Source organism: Melanerpes formicivorus, unplaced genomic scaffold (assembly GCF_026170545.1).
Source record: "Melanerpes formicivorus ecotype bairdi unplaced genomic scaffold, bMelFor1.0.p_v2 SCAF_13, whole genome shotgun sequence".
Lineage (NCBI taxonomy): Eukaryota > Metazoa > Chordata > Aves > Piciformes > Picidae > Melanerpes > Melanerpes formicivorus.
The window spans coordinates 15,567,144-15,590,664 of NW_027142365.1; the positions used below are offsets into that span (position 1 = coordinate 15,567,144).

At 38.3% G+C, this 23,521-nt stretch overlaps 1 protein-coding gene and 1 non-coding gene across 6 annotated transcripts in view; both read right to left on the bottom strand.

Moving 5' to 3' along the window:
* PFKP (phosphofructokinase, platelet) overlaps positions 1-23,521 on the bottom strand; it is a 42,768-nt gene that overhangs the window by 16,132 nt on the left and 3,115 nt on the right. For all 5 annotated transcript variants that reach the window (XM_068146291.1, XM_068146293.1, XM_068146294.1 and 2 more), the window contains exons 3-14: positions 17,344-17,417; positions 10,644-10,721; positions 8,121-8,310; positions 5,504-5,669; positions 5,057-5,101; positions 4,848-4,956; positions 4,318-4,413; positions 2,982-3,074; positions 2,502-2,627; positions 1,822-1,886; positions 1,246-1,315; positions 30-176 (exon numbers count right to left, since the gene is read on the bottom strand). In XM_068146291.1, the coding sequence (XP_068002392.1) occupies positions 30-176; positions 1,246-1,315; positions 1,822-1,886; positions 2,502-2,627; positions 2,982-3,074; positions 4,318-4,413; positions 4,848-4,956; positions 5,057-5,101; positions 5,504-5,669; positions 8,121-8,310; positions 10,644-10,721; positions 17,344-17,417 (1,259 nt within the window). The remainder of the gene's footprint in view (positions 1-29; positions 177-1,245; positions 1,316-1,821; positions 1,887-2,501; positions 2,628-2,981; positions 3,075-4,317; positions 4,414-4,847; positions 4,957-5,056; positions 5,102-5,503; positions 5,670-8,120; positions 8,311-10,643; positions 10,722-17,343; positions 17,418-23,521) is intronic.
* TRNAP-AGG (transfer RNA proline (anticodon AGG)) lies at positions 3,795-3,866 on the bottom strand. Its single transcript has one exon. It is a non-coding gene; the product is annotated as a tRNA-Pro (tRNA).

Below are 23,521 nucleotides of genomic sequence, written 5' to 3' on the forward strand. Positions count from 1 at the left end.
ACTCTGTGATTCACATCTGTAATACTGACCTTGCCTCTAGCAAAGCCTTCAAATCCATCAATGACAGCAAACATTTTATGGCCTTCAGTAATGCCAACTCTCACTGCAGCCCTCACTGCAGCATTCATGCCAGCTGCAGGGGCACCAACATTTAAAACTGCCACATTAAAATTAGTCTGCAAGAGAAAAAAAAACTTGTCAGTACTTTAATTTCTATAGCATGGCTAATTTGTCTGTTACAGACAGCTGCTATTAGAATGTAGGAAAGGAATTTTCAAAGCCCCTAAAAGCATCCAAAATTCAAAGGTAACTAAATAATACATACATAAGCTTCTCCTCAGCTCCTCTGACATGCACATTTCATCCACTTTTCAATTCCCATCCAACCCCTTTTACTGAAGCACACAGATTTGGCTAGTGTGATTATGCAGTCAATAATCACAAGAGGCCTACATTTCCTTCTAATTGCATCCATCACAGAAAGACAGGGCAAAACTACTGTAGAACAAAATATCCCAACGCTAACAGTGCTAAACTTGCACTGGTAGATTAAATAAAACAAGTCAACAGATACCTGATCTGGCAAATCAATGCTGACTATCCACCAAAAAAATTTCCAAGTTCTTTTAGCTCCTGAGGTTGAAACTTCAGTTCTGTTTTTGTATAGAAGAACTTTTTCCTAAGATCCAGTCTAATCCTACCCTCCCTCAGCTTCAAACCATTCCCCCTTATCCTATTGTTAGACACCCTTATGAAAAGTCCTTCGGCAGCCTTCCTGTAGGATCCTTTCAGGTACTAGAAGGCAGCTCTAAGGTCCCCCTGGAGTCTTCTCTAAGCTGAACAAACCCAGCTCCCTCAGCCTGTCCTCATAGCAGAGGTGCTCCAGCCATTGGATCATCTTTATGGACTCCTCTGGATTCACTCCAACAGCTCTGTGCTCTTATGCTGGGGACACCTGAACTGAAGGCAGGATTCGACATGGGGTCTCAGCAGAGCAGAGCCAAGGGACGGAATCCCTTCTCTTGCGCTGCTGACCACACTCCTCTTGATGCAGACAAGTACGTGGCTGCCTTTTGGGCTGCAGAAGGGCCGGGCTGGTTCCTGGGGAACTTCTCAATCAATACCCCCAAGTCTCTTTCATTAGAGCTACTCTCAAACTCACTCTGCACCCAGCCTGGATTTGTGCCTGGGATTGGCCCAAGACAACTGTTAAGATAACCCAAGCAGACACACTTGCACCCTTACCTTTGGAAGCTCAGCATCTGGCTTTTTTTGTGACAGCAATTTGTAGGTGTTAAGGTTGTTTTCAAAGCTCCTAAATAAAGACAACACACAAAAAAATGAGATCAATAAAATAACTATATAGCTGGTCAGTTAACCTTAAAGATCAGGAAGAAAACATTTTCTTTTCAAGTGACATGGAACAGAGCATTTTCAACATTACTGTTGGAAAATTACCAGCTACTTATGAACAAGCTCAGGGGGCTGGCCTAAAAGTCTTAGCTGAACAAACATAGGGTTGCTTCCAGTCTGCTCATACAACACAGAAGCTCTTCTCTTTGTAACTGTTCAGCCTGCTATCAGTCACTAGTCTGGTGTAGTACTGAACTAGCTTTCTATGCTTGGGATGTTTTTAGGCAGGTATGAATTTCAATTATTCTGTTTAATCCACTCTTCTGTTTCCTCTGCCACTCTCAAAAAACATACAGAAATATAAAAACATACAGAAATTATTTAACATAAAATATGAAGAGCCAGCAGAACAGCAAAGCAATTCAGCTTTCCTAGAATTAAGGAACTGATGCACGTTATTGACTATACCTTCCACGAAGCCTCACAGCTTCAACAAATCTTCCCTCATCCATGGCTTTCTGGACTTCTTGAGTCTTGAAAAACAAAAGAAACACCCAAATTGATTATTCACTATCTTTAAAAAACTAAGTAAGTGGATTAATATACTTCAGTAAATAAATCGTTCTGAAATAGCTTTCCAAAGTAAAGAAAAAGAAATGCTAACATTTGATTAATTTTTGAGCTACCTCTTATCATTGCATAAATTACAGTGGAGAGAAGAACAAAATAGAAGCAGATACTGAAGGCCTTCCTAGGACAAAACCAAACCACCACCAATGAACAAGGAACAACAAAACCCTCTGTATCTATTTTGTATTCACTTTAAGCTGAACAGTTTTCCTGCAGAAAGTTGACTGCTATGTTGTGCAAATGGATGCAAGCATCTGAGGAATCTGTTGCAGCAATAAGAAAAGGTCTGAGATGAAGTTTTATAGTAAATTAAACAAATATATGTATATTTCTTGTTTGCAGGTAGTTCACAAGTAATAACACAGAGAATGTGAACACATGAAGTTCATTAGTCCCAGATGTGGGAAAGTTCTGCACATGTTCCCATCAGTGCTTTAATGACAACAGACAATTACTGCACACAGTAGCCTGTTGTAGTTAATGAAAAACTATAAATTGGCTTTTTGCCAGACACTCACCATCTGCACACACTCCATCAAAGGCAGACGGACTGCTTGGTTTCCAGACAGGGACACGACACAGGCAGGGGTAGCTGGAGTAGCTTCTAAAAGGGCAAGCACAGCTTCCACACCCATACGACTTGCCTGGAAACAAATAACATTTGAGTGTTCAAGCAAGCACAAGGCTTCCAATCACAGAAATGGTTAGGATTTCTCTGTAACTGAAGCTGAAAACAATTATTCCCTGGTAAGTGAAAATGTCATAGGCTGTTTAATACCCTTAAGTATAGACAACTGCTCTTTCAGCTTTGCTTTTTAATCCTATAAAGATTCTTTCACATAGAGTGCTTCACTATTCTGAATTTGAGCTATTCAAGACAGTTAATGAAGTAATTGGATTTGTGAAGTTCATCAAGTAGAAAACATCCCCACGCCCAAATAATCAAAGTGTAGTTTTACTATGTGGTGCCATGAGTAAAGATTTTATGTTCAACTCACCAAAATTCTGTCAAAAGCTGAAGGGGTTCCACCTCTCTGCACATGACCCAGGATAGTTACTCGGGTGTCAAATCCAAGCCGCTGAACCACAAGCTGTGGAGAGTTTCAAAATGCAGTGGGTTTTATCATCATCATTGTTTGCCATAGATGTGTTAGCACTGCTCTCTGCTCTATGTGCTGGCAGAATTACTTGCAAAATCTACTATCCCTTGCATTTGTAGGTTTTGGATGAAAATTGTAGCAAGTAATGCTTCTTCCATAAATACAAAATAGCTATCTACTGCACCTACACTTTAACACTTTCCATAGTGAAACTGCAATTCTGAGTTAAGAACCAGATATTCCTCTCAGCTACAGAAACAAAACTTTAGTCACAGAATCACGGTATGGTAGGAGTTGGAAGGGACTTCGAAAGATCATCCAGTCCAACCCCTGTGCCAAAGCAGGATTGTCTAGAGCAGCTCTCACAGGAACAAATCCAGGAGGGTTTTGAAAGACTACAGAGAAGGAGGCTCCACATTTGTAAGCATTAGTAAGATCCCCTCTCAAGCCTTCTCTTCACCAGGCTAAACAGCCCCAGGTCTCTCAGCCTTTCCTGGTATGAGAGATGTTCCACTCCCCTCAAGTATCTTTGTGGCCCTCTGTTGGACTTCTCTTGAAGTACTTCCCTCTGTTGAACTGGGAAGCTCAGAACTGGACACAAAACTCCAGATGAGACCCAGCTGGGGCAGAGTAGGGGAGCAGGAGAACATCCTGGCAACACTTCTTAATGCACCCCAGGACAACACTGGCCCTCTTAACCAAAATAAGCCTGGGCTCGTCCGGGATTTGAACCCGGGACCTCTCGCACCCTAAGCGAGAATCATACCCCTAGACCAACGAGCCACACAAGTTTTCCTCTGCATAAATCCCAAGGAAAGTCAAACTGCCAACAACTCTGTTTCAACTTCTTCCAAGGGCACTTTTCCAGGAAAAGCAGAGTAATTGCAGCTCAAAAGTTTTCCTTAAACTTACACATCAAACCACAACTTTTGGCAAGGCAACCATTCAGGAAAAACTGAGAAGACCTTGTTCAAAACACTATTTCACTGTGAGATAGGACAGGATTAACACTTTACAAACAAAACAGGGTTATAATTACTGCTTGGAGCTGATTTCTGACCTTATCAATTAAGTAGGTGTTTTGGACTACTGTCTTATATTACAAAGAGAAAAGGTTCTCATTAAGAGCCACTGAAATAATTGCCCTGTAAGCGGACTATTGGATTCCAAGTACAAATACAACACAGAAACAGCACAATGTAACAAAGCAGAAAGTGTATCATGTTACACTTACATCCTTAACCTTCTCTGATGTTATAGGTTTGTTGTGGCAGTCGATAGCTCCTTCAGCTACAATAATAATATTCAGCCTTTTCTTTCGTGCACGATTCTATAATGAAAACAGCAGCACATGAGTAGAGTTTAAAAAGTGAAAGAAATGTACAGCACAGTTTTGTAAGCAGTTGCTGTCCATTAAGATGCTAGGGTTTGAAGAAGTATTTCTTGCACTCAATCACCGCAAAGTTCTCACACATTTTATCTTCAGACACGACTTTTCAGTGATGAAGTGATGTGTACCAAATTGAGGAGCAGAAACGTAGACACAATGCCTATATAGGAGTTGTTTTAAGTAATCCCTAGAGTAGGTCATACACTTCTTCCAAATAATTGTGGTGTGAATTAAAAAAATGCTTAAGATCAAACAGCACTAGCTGTGATACCAGAAGCAAAGACTTGCTGGAAGTCCTGATCACATTTTAAAATCATTGTTTATAAAAAAACATCTCCAAGAGGTCAGGGAATCCCAAACATAGTAACGGTTACCTCTGAAAGCTTGACACACATTGAATCTTCCCATCCTTCTTCTGGTGGGTATTCAGGAATAAACACCCAGTCTGCACCACAGGCTAAGGCACTAACAAGAGCTAGATACCTGGTAAACAGAACAAACAATTAGACATCTATAGTTCAGATTTCTTTATCGTTCATAATGATACCTGTGTAAGACACCAGCTGCTGAAGACAATACATACCCACAATGTCTCCCCATAACCTCCAGAACAAATGTCCTCTGATGGCTGTAAAAGAAAGAAAATACAGTAACTGTAATACTGCAGCTCAGAAATCCAGTCCAAGTTCTTGAAATCAGAACCTGGTATCAGGCCAGAGCTCGTGTTTACAATGTTCACCAAACACAGAAGGCATTAGCAAACCTAGGTGCTGTATTAAACAGTGTATTTGAAATTAGCTCTCTTCCAACACACAATTCATTTTCACTACTATTTTCCTTTAAAAACATCAAAGGGCAGTTAAAAGAGGTGAACGTTTACTAGAAACGCAAACAATGCAGACCCAAAGTTAAAAACAGTAATGATAAAGCTGCATTAAAAGTTAAAATAATTTAATGTCTTAACTTTTACCTAGGGAGAGCTTAAGATTTGAAGCATGAATCACTGTATATTTGTCAGAGTTTTCCATACCTTTGAGCAGTGGTCATGATGGCGTCCACGACTTCAATGATTCTGTGCAAGGCTGAGTCAGTACCTATGGTCATATCAGTGCCACAGAAGTCATTGTCTATGGATCCAACCATTCCCACGATGTTAAGGTAAGCATACTTCTTAACAGCCTCTTCATCAATCTTCCCTGTAAAGAAGTATCCACAGAAAGAGCTGTAAAATGGTTTACTTTCTTTTAAACATTTTAGACACACTGCTTGGACACTCTACTTTTGCAAATTAATCATATCCAAACATCAAATTATGTTTAGATATTCTAGGTAACAAGGTTAGTCAAAACTACAAGCAAAAGCCAATCAAACAACCAAACAAAAGAATCCTGCATAGAACTCCTTACAGTAAGGAAGGAAACAAGAGCTTTTCAGTCCGTATCAAAGTGACAACAGATTATCAGGTTTTGTAAACAGCCTTAAAATTGATGGTTTGGACTTAAACAGTAGCAATCAAATTGTAGTCTCAGTGTAGGACATGCAATGAAGAAGAAAGCAAACTGAATGTGATTACAGGCATATGTAAAGAGTCAAGAACCAGCATTAAACTTCTTTAGACTTCTCTTTTGCACCACTGAAAGGCTCTGATTTCATGATTAATAAGCAAATAGAACAGAACAGCTCCTATTCTAAGTCTTGGTCTGCATCTCCCATGGCATCAATGAAAAAGCTCAATCATCCAAGAGTTCTAAAGGATCTCTGGGATGAAATACCTGAGCTGCTTCAGCACTTAAAACTACTTTAGCATCTGTGGATGGGATGGTAGTAAATATAATGCAAATTTTTAACATGAGATTCAAGAATTACGTGTTGGCATGTTTAATGTCTAAGCGAGAGAAAATAGTAGAAACCACAATAGAAAAATGTAACTCATGTCCGTAGATAAAAACAGCACTCTGATAAACAATGTTTTAAATGAATGTATACCATGCATTACAAACCTTTTCTAGAGTTCCAAAGGTCATTTAACAGTCCCATGAATAAGGGGTTGACATTCTACTTAGATTTCCAAAAAGCCGTTGACAAGGTCTGTTGCCAAAGGATTTTAAGGAAACTAAGTAGCCATAGCATAAGAGAGAAGGCTTTTGCGTAGAATAAACAATGTGAAACAGAGAGTAAAACAAAAAAGAAACAGGAAGGAGGGCAGTGGTTTTCTGAAGAAATTTAACCAATGGAGTTCTACAGGGATCTGCGCTGCTCAACACACTCAGCAATAACCTAGAGAAGGGAATGAGCAGTGAAGTGCCAAAGTTTACACATTGAATTATTTGAGTTCTAAAGGTATGGAGTGTCTGAGAAAAAATGAGGAAGACTAGCAAGACACAGTGAGCTGTAAAGTATCAGATGGAATTCATCATAGATAAATGTGAACTCACATATATGAAAAATGTACCCTTAGATCACAAAAGAATGCTCTTTTCAGCACAATAATAAAGCTGTTTTCATTAATAAATCAGCCTCAGTGCTCAATAGCAGTCAAAAAATAATCCAAATATTAGAAAATATTAGGAAAAGGATAGAGAACAAAACAAAGATCATTATACTACTGTGTAGATCCATGGTTTGCCCTCATCTTGAATACTGGGTGCAGTTCTGGTCCTCCCCACCTCAAAAAGGACATGGTAGAACTGGAAAAGGTTCAGAGAAGGGCAACAAAGATGATCAAAGGTATAGAACTTACATGTGAGGAACAACTAAGCAAACTAGGACTCTTTCATCTAGAAAAAGAGATGATGAAAGGAAAATAAGACAGCTGTAAAATCTCAAGTGGCATGCAGAGAGGAAGCAGGATTGATCATTCACTGTTTGTTGTCACACAAAAATCATAGGACATCAAATGATACTAGAAGTCAATAGGATTAAAATAAACAGGAGAAGATTCTTCATCATCTTCACTCAACGAAGCTGCAGAAACTCCTTGCTACACAATGTTTTCAGGAAAAGTCTCTGTGCTTTCAAGGAGGCTGTATACATTCATGGAAGAGAAATTCATTAAGGACTGCTATCAGCACCTGGTTCAGGAAGTCCTGAAGTCAGAAACAGATGGAACCTCTCAGTATTGATACACTATGAACAATATAAAGCATCAACTCCGCATTTTTTGGGCTTGCCCTTTTAGAGTTCCCTATACCTTCTTCTGGATGCTATCAAGGACAGCTACTGGGCTGGAGGCACTTTTAGCAACAGCCACTTAATGCTCTCATCTTAAACAGTGATACATAGGCAGGAAAGCATCTTAATTTAGTATCAATCTAGTGTGCAGCTTGATATAAAAGAGGAATTACCATCTCAGTTTGGATCTGAGAGCAAAGGGCTTTTCAAGCAGATGTTTGAAAATGACTCATTATGAGGGATAAAAGCCACACAAACTGTTGCCCAGTAACTTATTTGGCCTTTTTGAGCCTTTATGATATATAAGAGAGGATGTACAGGAAGTAAAAACTGTCACTTCATGAAGGACAGTGTAATTACTTAGAATGCATGTATCTGATTTCTGAACAGGAGAGATCTTCTGGATACCTGCTGCGTAGAGAAAGTTACCACACAACTTACAGGATATCAGACGAAGGGTTTAAACACAAACTTACCTTTCTGTGCCAGTTCTTCTAGAAGTCCACTCCATTCTTCACGGAACAGATTGGCGCCAGTCAAGCTACCATCACCACCAATCACACAGAGATTAGTGATTCCTCTCTGAACCAAGTTGTAGGCTGCCTGCAGGCGGCCCTCCCGGGTACGAAAGGATTTACAGCGTGCACTGCCAATAACTGTACCTCCCTAGAAAAAGGAAATAGAACAGGTTTTCATTTATAATCCTTCCTTTATTTGTTTTGTTTGTTTGAAGATAGATAAATGATTAATGTTTATTTTGTAGCCTAACCTCTATCTCTAATTTTACAGCAAATAAAAAGTAATGAAAAACAAAGAATTATCAAACCTGTGGGAAATTACATTCTCAAAAGCAGATATAAACCCCAGGGAAAGGAAAAAAGTACTCAAAAATGACTGAAAAAGGGCTGCTCTTGAAGGAGAATGTTGAATGGTTTGGGATTAATTTCAGTAGCATTCCAGTAAATTCTCTAATTGTTGCCTGTATGTGATGACAACAGTGAAAGTGCTAAGACACTAAATAGTTAAGCACTTAGATGTTTGCTTCAAAGCATTACATTTTCCCCCCCAATATGAAATAAACAGTAACAGAAAAGATGTATACTTAAAGCTCAAAACCAGCATTTGTTGTCACTCACAGAATGAAGCAGAGAACTGCATCCACATGTAGTGCTTTATTAATAGGATATGAACACCTTCCTCCAGAAATGGAAGTAATTATTTTCAGTCAAGACTGAAGTTCTGTCATGTAAACTGCTGGGCATCTTGCTGAAAACAAGTTACTTACACATCTGTGTTTATGTTCAGTCACTCAGTAAAAGTTTAATTTTTGCCTTTTTTATTGTCACAGTAAAACAAATCTGGAGGCAATTCCCTCAACTTTTGCAGAATCAGTACCTTCACTTTCATTTGTAACAGATCAGTCATGCCAATCTGAATTTGAGCTTCTCATCTGTAGACTACTGAAATGATCTGCCCTATCAATGGGGGTTTCAGCTCACAAGCCAGTACCTAGGTACTATTCTACCACCTGCACTGTAACCCACAACAGCTGCTACTGGAATAAAAAACAACAAATAGAAAAATAAAAAAACACCACAAAACCACCAACAACCACAAAAAACCCAAACAGTGGAATAGAAGCAGCTCAGCTTTCTCCACAGACAAAACAGCAGAGCAGACACATGGGGAGGTTCTAGAAATAACAACCTGGACTAAAAACATATTGAAACTAGTTATTTTCATACTCAGGAGAACACAGTACAGGGAAAAGAGACTATTTAAACAAGCTTGTTTGGATTAAACACAAATGTACATTGGGCTGAAAAAAATCTTTAATCAAAGCAACTAAGCACATCCTTTAAGATGCATCCTAAACTTCACTGTTGGTCTGCTGAATTCCTAGCAATCAAGCTCAGAAAGGTCCATAGCATACATGCTATATACATGTACAGGATGCTTACGTCCTGCTCCTGCCTGTGCTCCTGTATGGCTCAAGGCCAAATTCCTGTTCCCTGAAGGGCTGTGTAAAACTAACCATGTGACTCTAAGAGCATCATCCAGACCCATTTCATGATTAAGAGAATATTGAGATGTCACGGCTAAGGATATATAGGAGCACAGGCAGGAGCAGGATGTAGGCATCCTGTACCTGTGTTCCATCTAAGTTGAGATATTCTGATTCTATGATTACAGATTCTACAAGACAGGGGATTTAAAAAAAAACAAACAAAAAACCACCACACAACAAAACAAGCAAAAACCCAAACATATGTGGACCAAAAATATCTCACAGTATTTTTTAAAACAAACAAACAAAAAAAATGTTTTCCTCTTTGCTAACTGCTTCATGTTTACTATGTTGGCTTTACAGACAGCTCCAAAGAAACCCATGCTTCACCTGGAGGTAGTTTTCAGAAAGCTTGGCAAGCAGTAAGGCCTCTTTGCCAAACATAGCATCTGCTGTGGAAGAGGTAACAACATTACCAAGCTGAGGAAAAGTGTAAGGAGATCCAATCAGCCACCTTGCAGAAGGTTGTAATATAAATACACCAAGTCACTGGTATTATCTGAGCTCTGGGGAACTGGACTGTAATTACTCCCATTACTGTAATTCTAAATCCACACAAAAAGCCAAGAGGGTTTCATCAGAAAGCACTTGCCTTACAAAACACTCCCATTTCGTATTTTAGCTCTGTGATGTCTTTTTTATTAAATACAGATTTGTCAACATGGCTTTAGGAGGCTAAAGAGATGTACTGTTGAAAATCTAGGACAAAGGTTTCCAGATTCTTTCTGTGCACTGAACACAAGACCACACAGAGATTTTTAGCATGTCAAACATCCACGCTGTAAAAATCAGACTCTGCTAAAAGTGGTATATACTGGTCACTCAAGTCATCACAGGATTCAAATCCACAGTTACTGTGGTTGCCTGTATCCTAGAATTACAGTTCTCTCTTTAAAGAGAGGGGATTCAGGTCCCATCCCTTAAAACTCACCACTTGCAGGATACTTGAAACACTTTCCCATGAAACTTCCACAATGTTATCACCTCCATCAACCATTCCCTGGTAACCCTGCAAGAGAAAAAGTATTTCAAGAAGCCTGATTTAAAGAAAATTTTAACATCTCCACTGCAGTAATACTCACCTTCCACACTCTAATGGAAACTTTAAAAGAAACTAAAACCACTAAATACCAAAAAATAAATAAATATCAACTTAAATTAAAACCATCCAAGCAGGTATCACACATCAGGGGAAAATAAAGCCAAAGAAACCCTCTTTCTACAACATCAGTTCCATAAACAACTTCAAGATGCAGCAATACTTTTACACAGATTACACAGCTTCTAAACTCTCCTTTCATAGGAATTAAATTCAGTGCTTTTTGGAAAAGTGACAAAGATGGAAGAACTCTGAAAAGCATTATAAAATGTGCTTCCTAAAAACATAACTTCAGTCTGAGGTCACACTCCTAGGGAAAAAACACAAAACAAAACAAACCACAACAAAAATCTACCTTTGGAACGCTTTGTATACTTTTCCCCTCAAGGGAGGTATAAGCACAAGAAAAGATAGAGCAATGACCAAAAAACATTCCATAAACTAAGGAAAAATCAGGTCACAGAACTTCCATGCTTTTTTCGCACAAAAGACACAAATAGTTACAGAAGTAGATGAAAGAAACTTAGTAGAAAAATACAATTTGTAGTGATAAACTTAAGAAACCCTTAATATCTTAACTGAAATGGTCATTGGAAACCAATGTGTACTGTAATACAGAAAGAACTACACCTAGCTGAAAGAAGGGAAAGTAGCCAGTGAGGAAATGAAAGGGTTTGTTATGCCTGGCTTCATTAACTCCCTGCATAAATACTCACAGAAAGACAGCCACAATTAGAGACTCTTTTCCACTAGGTGATATTGGCAATAGTGAATAGTGTTTGTTGTGGGTTTTAGCTTTTTAAAGAAAAAGAAAATACAGCAAAAGTCTAACCTGGAAAACTGAGAGAGATACCAGGATATAATTGGAGTTACCGTTCAACCATTTGTGACATTTATTCAAATCCAAAGGGAAAACAAAAATATGCTAAAGAAAACAAACAAAAAACCACTGAAGAAAAATAAACATAAGCATGTTTATGTCTCCATTTTCAGATGATGTGTATATATGGATGGTTGTGCTGAGGAGCAGTTATCCTTTCTGCTGTATGCAGCTCTTCCAATATTGTACATATTTTAGTTTTAGGGTTCTCAGGAATAAACCAGGTAGAACTGAAAGTTTAGGTGACATCATAAACTGGAGACACACACTTTGGCACAAGAGTATGTGCAGGTTTTCTCCAGTGAGCAGTAACATGGAAATGCTATGACTACACTGGTTTAAAAAGCCCTCAGGATTAGATGAATACTCCAGCATAATTGGGAGTCCCTCGCTAGCATCACAGGATAAGAATACAGACAATCTGGACTTAGCAGAAGTTACTCAAATTAAGCTTTCTAGGACCCTAGTACAGATTCTAAGGGGAAAACATCAAAGTTTCTGCTCAGTGAGACTTGACTAACAAATTTACATGTAAGATGATCATGCTATAGTAAAGAACTATCTGGATGAAAACAATCTATGGCTCTAATTTCTGTCATTGAATATTCTGTACCCTCTCCAGGTAACTTTGTTAGGTATTTAACATATACATATATTGTCTTGTATTCTAATGTATATAAATGACCTGAAGCTAACACAATTGGCACAATTCCTTCAAAAATCAGAGCAAGTTAGAAAAGTAGTAATGCTACATATCAGCTTTAAAAAATTAATTCTCAGATTAAAGTCCAGACATCTTCAGACAGAAACATTCCCGTGGATACAACCGAGCTTGATGAAGGCTGGTCAATTACCAAGTTGACATATCACAGGTTTGTTGTTTTTTCAAAGCAAGAAGTATCATGTTCTTGTATCACTCAGTAACAGACTGATAGCCTTTCCTATCAGTGTTCCAATTCGCAACTATAGTAACACAAAGACTGAATCTTTTAGGCAGCAAATCCTAAAAGAATCATGTGAGGTTGCACTCTAACTCAACTTGTAAGACTGACTACAGAAAGTTGCACTACAAGCTCACAAAAATGATATACAGATCATGTATCTGTACCAATCATTCACCTTCCATTTTCACTTGGGAGGAAAAATAAAGTGCAAGCAAGCATGACAAATAGTACATTACTGACACAGCATAAGGCTTACAGATGATACTTACTTGGATTTTATTAACAAATCTAAAACATAGGGGGAATCAAATGGACAAACTACTCTTTGAAAATGTCTGTAAGAGCTGGAACACCTTACAGGCAGGCTAAGGATGAGCTGTGACTGCTGGACCACCCATCTTTAAAGTAGAAAGAACTCAGGCATTCTGGGTAGGGGTCTGCATCAGTTCTACTTTCTCTGTTTAGACAAGTGAAGTGAGAAGCTGTAAGAACAACTCCTCCCAGTACAAGGTAAAGGTAAATTGCTTTTGGAACAGGCCTTTTCCACTTGAACATTGCTTTAGCTCTTCCTGACTCAGTTCAGCATGTCAGGGATTATATGTAAGCTAGCTGTGAACAACGTAGCCAAAGTTTCCATGCTGTTCTTCTACACCATTAAGAGACTGAAAAAGTCATAGAACTAAAACAGCTTTCTAGAACATCTATATATACAAAAAAAGTCTAAGTATAATTGAAATACTAATTATAATGATTCCCATTTATCATGCTAACTTGAGGGCTGGGTGATCCATTTTAAAGGTGGAATTTAATTTGAAATATTTTATCAAACAGTTCAACAACACTGCTATAGTTGTCTGGTTACTGAAAATTACTGGCATGTGTGAACAAAGACTTTAATGACGATTAGGAACCCATTAATTTACATTTTGAAATCAAGCTTTCTTAGATTCTGAATATAGCAGTCTGGGCACTGAGCAAGAAGGGGGACATGGCGGGGGGGGGGGGGAGGAAGTAAACTGTTAAAATAATACAGCAAACATTATGCTTGAAGATCAACCCCATTTTGTATTTATTCCTTCCTCTACCCAAAATCTGAGTACTCAAACATAAGCAAGAGGAAATCTCTGTGGGACATACACTCACATAGCACATGCACAACTCCTGCTGAAAGTGGCAGAGACAGCACAACTTGCTCCAATCTTACCTCTAAAAACAAAAGCCATCTTCCAGTCTGTTACATGTGAGACATTTGGGCTGAACAGTGAATTTTACTTAATAAGCTTTCTTAACTACTGCCCGAGAAGGTAAAATACCAGCATCATGGAGTACACAAACCACACAGAACAGAGAGGAAGCTTTCCTCATGGAAATCCGTGACTGCCGTACCATTGCAATTCCAATGCTGGCCTCTTGAGAAAAAGACTCTCAAGCAAGATGAAGAATCTAAAATCCCATAGCTTAGTAGTAAGAGCACGCATCCACTGGGAACTATGTGCTTCAATCCTGGAAAAAGGGCAGGTTATTTGTACAAATATTTCAGACCTCAAAATGAATTCCCACAAACAGGAGGCATTGGTTTTTCTTCTCATTTAATAAAAAACTCCAAAACCCAACACAATACCAACTTAAATCACTTCTGGTTAGTGAAGGAATTTAAAACTAGCTTCCTAGAGCAGCCTGGTACTTTGACATGTAGCTCTGTCTCCTTGATTTTCACAGTATGAGTGAAGAAAGTCCATGAGTATTCAAATTTTAACTGCAGTTGGTATAGACTTGAGTAATAATGTGATGCTAGACAGTGAGGGGGACTGCAGACTGTTTGGATACTTAAATGATAAAAAATGTTAACATAGTAAAATATGACACTAGAGTAACTGTATAGAGTAAGTGTGTTTCTACCAATTCATAGCCAAGTTTTCAAACTGTGCCAACGTCAGTAATTTAAGATACAAGGGTTGAATTTTTACAGTTATAAAATATAATTTCACATTAACTAAATCAATCGGGTATAAGACACTATAGTTTTGATATGTTATTCTTCAGGTTTTGTTTCCTCATTAGTTGTTTGGGTTTTTTGTTTGGGTTTTTTTGTGTTTGTGAATCAAACTTCGTCCAAACAGCCCATAAAGCCAGTATCTGTTTCTTTGGGCTTTGGTAAACCTAACTGAAAAAAGGCTAGACAACTACCTGTACTTGGATCACTGCCAATTTTAATTTGCTGCGGTAATCTCTCTCTCTCATCCCAAAACAAAGTGAAATAGAGTTAGGAAACAAAAGGAAAGTAAGAGTTGTTGTTTTGCTTAGAATATGAAGCTAGTTGTGACTACAACTGTAGAAGACAGATGGGTTTACAGTGTAAAAAAGGTTCTTATGATGGAAGAAGTTACAGGAGAAAACCATCATATAATAATTATAACAAAGAAGGCTTGAACAAGTCAAGAACTTGAACTCTATTTTTGGCTCCAAATAAGAAAATAGTTTTCACCTTTTGGGTGTTGGCACTCCAGGTTTTTCTTCACTTTTTCAGAGCAGCTTCAACAGAAGTACCACTTCACTTTGAAAATGTCTATCTAGTTAAAAGGCCTACTCAAAATGTAGGCTAAAAATATACTATTCTCATTGCTTAATACACTGAAGGCTGCATTTGATAAACTGCAACACAGAAGGACCTCACTAAATATACTCAATTTCACATACTTACAGAAGTACACACCATGCGAAGGCTTATAACAGGAATCATTACTAGCAAGTCTTACTTAAGATTTTTACCTTCCACTACATTTGTCACCTGCATCTGTTTCCTGTTTCAAAGCACTGCAATGCTTGCAACAATACATGTGTTGTGAAAGAACACTGACTTCATGTTTTTATTAATGGAGACAGAGAAGAAAAAAGCTTGACATTCAGTACTAGCTGAAACACACAACAATGGACTAATCTAAAAGCAAAGCTTGCAGAGCTATTACCCATCCATTTTCTTCCAGACCACGTGGTTACAATGACAATAGGATGACAATATAAAATGGAAACTGAAAACTCCACTGACTTGATTTTCACAATCGCTTTTCATTCAGAATTATCTGTCATTTCACACTGTTGCCACTCTAGCAATTAACAGAGGAGTATTTTAACTTAATTAGTGCAATTTTGCTAAATTCAGAACAACAGGCATCTCCAAATTTCTCTGGAAATTTATCATTGAACGGACTTTGTGATACAAGCTAGTTTTTAAAAGGTGACAAAGTTAGCATACTAACTTCTTAACTTAAACATACTTTAAAAAAAACAAACCAAGATTTCCAAGACTTGGTCTTTAAAGACATCAAAAATCCCTCCTTACTGCCACAAAAGTATCTGACCCATTTCAGCAAGCCTCAAAACAGCTGAACACTGAAGGAAGTCTAGCGATGGGCCATGTAATTAGCACACACCAAGTATTCAGACCTACTTGCTGTGGCACTGTAGTACAAAAGAATTTTGGAGCACAGCGCCCTGCTTATTTGCATTTCAATGTACTTCACATCTCTTTAGTAAATGAACTATAGGAATAAGCAGACAAAGAAAATAGATTAAGAGCTAACTTGTAAAGTTAAATTAGGGATTTTGCACACACAGAACTAAACCCCAGAGTACTTTCCTAGCACTTGTATGAATTCCAGTACTCCATATTTTTATATGATGCATTAAAATGACATTTTGCTATGAACACTGCCTACCAAGTTTTGCCCGGTATAAAATGTTTATTATCTTTTGTAATCACCTCAAATTTCTAAGTAGTTGTACAAGAAGGAATTCCAGTGTGAACAGAATGGCGTTTTGCTAAATGTATTTACTGCATTGCTTCAACACTCAAATTCTACTGAAAATTGAAAGTGTCCTTCAGGCAGACATCTGAGGATAACTTAGACTTCCATTAAGACACATAGAGTATTATTTTGGCATTTACATTCAACTCATCTCATTGCTTTTTTATCTCAAATAATGGTTACAGAAATTAACAATCTTCATGCACATGCAATCATGAGCTTCAACCACAGCATTCTGGTATTTGGACACTGCTGACAGTGCAAGTGTTTTCATGGAGTTCTTGCTGTTTGTTGGTTGGAGTTTTTTCAACTACAACTGTCCACCTGTAAGCCACCAGCCTGACAATATTCTAACTGGAAACTAAGTTGTGTAATCTGTGAGATGTGGGCAATGTCACATCCTTACTATATCCCAGAAACAATGGACTAGAAAATTCAAATGCTTAAGAAACAGTAGTTCAATCAGGCTTAGGAAGATACTTATAAAGTATATTTGGGGCCAAGCATCTAACAAGTACACAAATACACAGCTCACAGCTGGGTGACAAGCATCTCTGGTTTTCTCAGTATTTTCAAGCTTCTGGTGTCACATGCAGAATTCCATTAAAATACTTTTAAATGCAGTATTTGTAGCATATACTTGCAAAAAGTACTTTCTACAAAAATTAAAAATGCAGCATCATAGAATGGTTTGGGTTGGAAGAGACATAAAGAACATTTAGTTACAACCCCTCCACCATTGGCACTACATCACATTGCTCAAACATGAAATGAATCACTGATACGGTAAAAAGGACTGACACCTACAAGCGTTATTTATACTATTCACTCTCCATGAGGTTTCCACAAAACCTTAAGTATAATCAGAAGACAAATACAGAATGAATAAAACAAAAACTAACCTCATAAACAAAATAGACTTTGGCTTTTACATAGATTCCCATGCGTACTACCGCACGCACTGCAGCATTCATACCTGGAAAGAAAAAGCAAAAATTACATTGTTAGAGCCTATCCAGTATTTTGTGTGTACTCTACATTTTCAGTCTGTTTAAAAAAAAAGGACAACATTAATTCATTCCTAAAGAAAGACAGTGATCAGCATCTATTAAAACAGAAATTTGCTTAATGACAGTGCAATCAGTCCATGAATATGAAGAGTGCAGAACTATTTGCTTTGTAACAATAATTATGCAGATGCCAGTATGTGTGTTAATCAGAGATTAAATTGCTGATGCTGATTGTAAAACAGCATTGTAAAAGGAACAGCTGCCAAACCGGAAACAGAGTAAATTGGTTCGTCAAGAATTGGTTTTCCATCTGAAATGCAAAACACTCAGGCAGTTAAAACTTAGTTTCTTCGAAGACAAAATTCCATTGCAACAGTTGTTCTTCCTGAGCTTTGCAAAGTTACACAGTTCTGTACACAGAATTTGGGGTAGGGGTGGGGAAGAGGAAGGTGCACTGGCAGAGTTCCAAGAGATACAGGCAGCAATAAATTAACACAAGATTCATAGGTTCATAGAATGGTTTGGGTTGGAAGGGATCTTAAAGATCATCTAGTTCCAACACCCCTGCCATGGACAGGGACACCTTCCACTAGATGAGGTTGTTCGAGGCCTCACCCAGCACAACCTTGAACACCTCCAGGGAGAGGGCATCCACAACCACAGTGGGTAACCTGTTCCAGTGTCTCACCATCCTCACTGTAAAGAATTTCTTACTAATACTCAGCCTAAGCCTGCCCTCCTCAAGCTTAAATCCATTCCCTTTCATCCCATCACTACATACCCTTGTAAAACTTATCTTTCCAGCTTTCTTGCAGGCCCTTTCAGGTACTGGAAGGCTGCTCTAACATCTCCCTGGGGCCTTCCCTTCTCCGATCTGAACAGCCCCAACTCCCTCAGTTTGTCCCCATACAGGAGGCTCTCCAGCCCTCTGATGATCTTCATGGCCTCCTCTGGACCCACTCCAGCAGTTTCATGTCCCTTTTATGCTAGAGTCACCAGAACTGGATGCAGTGTTCCAGGTGGGGTCTCAGCAGAGTAAAGGGGCAGAATTTCCTCCCTGTCCTACTGCTCTCCCTGCTCTGGATGCAGCCCAGCACAAAGCTGCCTTCAGAGCTGCCAGTAACCATTGCCAGCTCACACTGAGTTTTTCATCAAATAACACCACCAAGTCCTTCTCGCAACTGCTCTCAGGTGACTCCCTTCCCAGCCTATACTTGTGCTTGGAATTAAATGCTACATGGACTCATTCAACAGGAAAGTGCCTAAATGCAGCTTTGCTTCCCAGGACAGCAAGTTCATGTTGGAATTCTCTGCTCACAAACATCTGACAAATTACACTAATGCATAATCTTCTATTTAAATCCAATGGTCTTAACCTTCGGAGCAACAGTTTCAGTTCCAATGATGCTCCCACAAGGGTCAAAGAGTTATGTCTTAACTCATCTCTTCCCATATTGGGTTGCCTTACCCATTATTCAGGAAGTTTCCAAAAGTCATAAACTAATTACTTCCATACTACTTAAAATAATGACAAGAGGACACAAGCAGTAGCTAGGCTACAATGAAATAGCCTCAGCACATCAGTTAAAAAGGGATACCAGAAACATGGCAAGCCAAAATACTGGGCACTGAATCTCCAAATCTGTTATACTTATTTAGAATAAACCAAACCAGGTTGGAAGAGACCTTCAAGATCATCACGTCCAACCCATCAACCAATCCAACCCACCTAAACAACTAACCCATGGCAAATACTTAATACTTAAAGAGCACAGTACTAGGTCAGCATCTGATACTCGACGTAGATGTTAAGCATTCACCTATCTGTAGATGTAAAAAATCAGCACCCACACCACCTGTGCACTGAAGTAAGGAGGGGTGGACTCAACCTTAATGATTCTATGATAAACCCACAACACGGTAAGCCTACAACTTCTACCACTATTGTAAAAAACACCGGGCTATGAAAGCTAACCTATCTGAATAAAAGACGGGACTGAGATTTTCACAAAGATTTGTTACTTAAGAACATACCAGAAAGTTGCCCAATCCAAAACAAAAAAAAATCAGGCTTGCCACAATCTAGAGTTGTTTTGCTGTTCATATAGATGTCTCAGCCTTAAGATTAAAATAATGAGTAACTGTTTTCACATCAAGTCTGTATTAGGAAATACAAGCAAGAATTTTCTCAGCCAGAGTCAGCCTTACAGCAGAGCTGGAAAAAGTTCTCAAATGCCAAGCCAGCTAAAAGCACAGCTTTGGACGATGAACTGGGTGATGCCAAAGAAAAGCAGCTGGACTGAAAGTTAGCATGCTAAGCCTCAGATCAAAACAGATTTACCATGCAGCCCCAAGTTCTCCAAAGTGAAACAGTTTTCATGCCAAGAAGGACACCCCCACCCCCCTCGCACACAATTTCCCCTGGAAAATGGGGACACAGACAATTAACTTTCTAGAACTGACAGTTCCTCACAGCACTGCCATTTTCCAGAAACAGGAAAGACATAAGCACAAGCTGCTCCCTTCAAAGTCTACAGCTTGCTCCTATTAAAACATAGTATGTCGTATTTATTTTTGTTGTTGACTGGTAGGGAGCTTTTTTGGTAGTTTGGGTGAAGTCTGTTGGATATTTCTGGAGGGGGAAATGTTGTCATTGTTTGTGGGGGAGTGTTTCTTAGAAGTGAGACCAACTTTTTTTATACATTATCCACTTGCCTGCAGAACTTTAGCAGAGAGGTCAAAAGGTTCCTTTTCTGAAGGGAAAAAGTTCATCCTCATTATATGAGGACTACTCAGAAAGTTCTGGTTTTGAGGTCCAACTTAGTCACCTCTCCTATTTGGCACCTCAGAAGAAACACTAAGGTGGTTTCAGGTCCATTTCCTGTATTCAGTTATAACAACTCTAGTATTTAATTCAGCAGTAGTCTCTGTATTCCAAATATCCAATCAGAATTAAAAACAAACAAAACAAACAAAACCAAAAAAACCAGCATCTGTGATCCACACAAGCTAAAGCACAGTAATTTCAGCAGCAAAATATATTTAATAAGTCTCTGAAGAACTCGTCAAACAAAATGTTGTGGTATTTGACTATTTGCGGAGCCTTACAATAGTACTTGTGAATCCCCGTAACAACTATGACATGCAATTATATGCTTATTAGTGAAGAAGATTTGCCATGTTAAACATGGATTTAGTCCTGAATAATAAATATAGCCTTATAAAGATATAGGATTAGAATAGCAGCTTCAAAAGACAGCCATGAGGTAAACCAGCATTTTTCTTGTAATTTAAGAATTATTTAAAGTCTTTCTGAAAAACCACTTGCTTTTACATGAAAGCCTTCGACAGAAAAAAAAGATATTCATTTTCCTTTTTGGAATCAGCAAAGATTAAGTAATCTGCAACTACTTACATGGCTTTATATAATGTCTGAATTTAATTAAAGAGTCAATAATTTACTGTCCTTCTTGCTACTGTCTATTCATAGCAAGGTTATAAACAGTACTGCACAAATCTTTAAATTGTTTTAACGGCACACTCTTCCCCCAAAGTGTACTCCCCTCCTGTGCCTACATCCTGTTCTGCTTACATATGCACCACAACAGCAGAGGAGTTTGACTAAAATTAAAACACTATTTTGTGTTTAAGCCAAGTTTTCTTCAATTTCGACAGCTAGACAGGCCTTTAAATAACTGTAATACTAACCATATAGAAGAAAAGTAAGAACTATGCATCTTGGACAAGCATCAAGTGATACTTAAGTACCACCAATTTTAAAGGTAAACATTGGCTTTAATGCATGTTTAATGATTTAAACATATGCACTAACTGCCACCCCGAGTAAAGACCTAGGCTTAAAAAGACTGAATAGCAAAACCACACAATTAAGGAAAACGTCTGAACATTGCCAAACGTTATGACTTTACTCAAGTATGTAGAGGGATCTACCAGTAATGAGGCAAGAGCCTATCATCCTCAAAAGGAAAGATGAGAAGCAGCAAACACAAATGAAGAAATTATTAAGAGTTTGGCCCATTTACATAACAGATTACATAGCACACAAGAGTGATTCTAGATTCCTGAAGAAAATACAGTTTTTCTGAACATTAACTGTGTTAGAACATCCCACTGCACAAAAAATACAGCAGCAGAACATCTCCATACATATCTCCTTCAAAATTTTAAACACTTCAGAACTTTTTAATCACAAATTCACTAATTACAGATGCAGTTTGTCCAACATACTAAGTGCACTGAAATAGTTCATTAATGACTACACTCCTTAATTTTACAAACTGTATTTGTATTATGGATACAGACACAGCACTGTATAGAAAATGCATACATGTACACACATCTACTTGCTAGAAAAAGATGGGTTTGGGGGGCGGGGCTAGAATTCATATATTTCTTGTGACTATCTTCAAATTGCAGAAGTGTTAAATAACTTGTAATTCAGAGGACATGAAAGGCATGTAGGTTTCTTTGCTTTGGAAGGGTTTTGTTTTGGTTTTATTGTTGGTAGGGTTTTTGTTTGGGAGTTTTGTTTATGTGTCTTTGGTTCTAGGGCTTTTTTGTAGGTTTTGTTGGTTGGTTTATTTGTCAGTGTCAAATTTTTTTCCATTTTGTGCTACCAGGATAAGATAAATACATCCATGCTACCATATTAAATACATCTTGTGATGTTCCTTGGAAGCCTGCAATGCTTCAAGAAGAGAATTCTGTAGCTCTTTGCTTAGAGTCATGGCCTGTGGTATTCAAAACCTCTGGAACCCAAGAGGCTAGAGGGCTTTTCTTAGCCATTTTGAAGTTCAGCATTTGCCAAAGGAGTTTTTTCATTTTTTTCAGTGGCAACATTTCTTCTTCCAACATAAACTACTAGGACAAGAGCAGTACATCTGCACTAGAGTATCAAATATGCCTTGAAGCACTGTGAAGTGGGTAATGCTTCCAACAACATGATGGGAAGATCTCTACTTCGGCAGTCACGGTGTATGATACTCCAGACCATCACAATGTAATCCATAAATCCCTTACTTGTGCTGTCTTCCACAAAACTCAATCTTTAGCTTATCTCAAAAACAACACAGTCACATGCAGAGACAATAATCTTGAGCCAGTAAATTGGGCAACAGCAAAGTAGTCACAAACACGTCACTTTCCCCAACGCTACACAATCACTTTCTGTCAGGAGCTTTCAGATGACATTGTTCCTGCTGCTGAGCCCTACCTACCACCGTCCTATCACCATCCTAAAATAAGCAGTCTGGCTGGAGGTTGCACAAACACAAGTGACCTACGGCAGCCAAAACCATCTGTGGCAGTCACCAACAGCCAGCATCAAACACAGCCACTGTTACTTCGTGACCTGAAGCAGACCATGAGCAGAGTCCCACAAAGGCAAAAACAGAAGCATGACTTAAAAGTTATGTTAGTCCACCTTTATAAGCTGCAATATAGAAACAGCCCAGAAACAGAACCAATACTTGAATTTTGAGTATCAGTTGTCAAAATTTCTTTTCCCTCTCAAGGTACTTGTGATTAGAGTGGAAAGTACTTGATTTAGTTCAAAATTTAAAAGCTGGCTAGCTAAAGGGATGGACTACAAAGTTTGGTACTTTCAAACCGTAGTTGTACAAATTATACATCTTTGTTTTTCCTGTGAAACAAATCACTAATAAATGCTTTTAACTCCAGGAAACTAAGTAATATACCTGTGTTTAAAATACAGTGACTAAACCGTAAGTCTCAGTATGACATATACACATCCTCTAGTCCTTAATATTCTACAGATAGTAAAAAGGACAAACAAAAAAGCTTTACAAGGACATACCACAAATGTGGGGAAGTAATTTAAACCTTAACATGCCCTATAAATAAAAAGGCTTGATTTACCTAATGCCACTTCTAAATTATTAAAAAGTACAATAACAGCAGAGGTATTTACTTCTATTTCAAAATTATTTCAAGCCTATTTTGTTCTAGGCTAAGATTCACAGTCTGATCTAAATCAAGGCACTTATTGATACAAAGATTACAGTGTTCACTGCAGTGTCAATGGATGTTC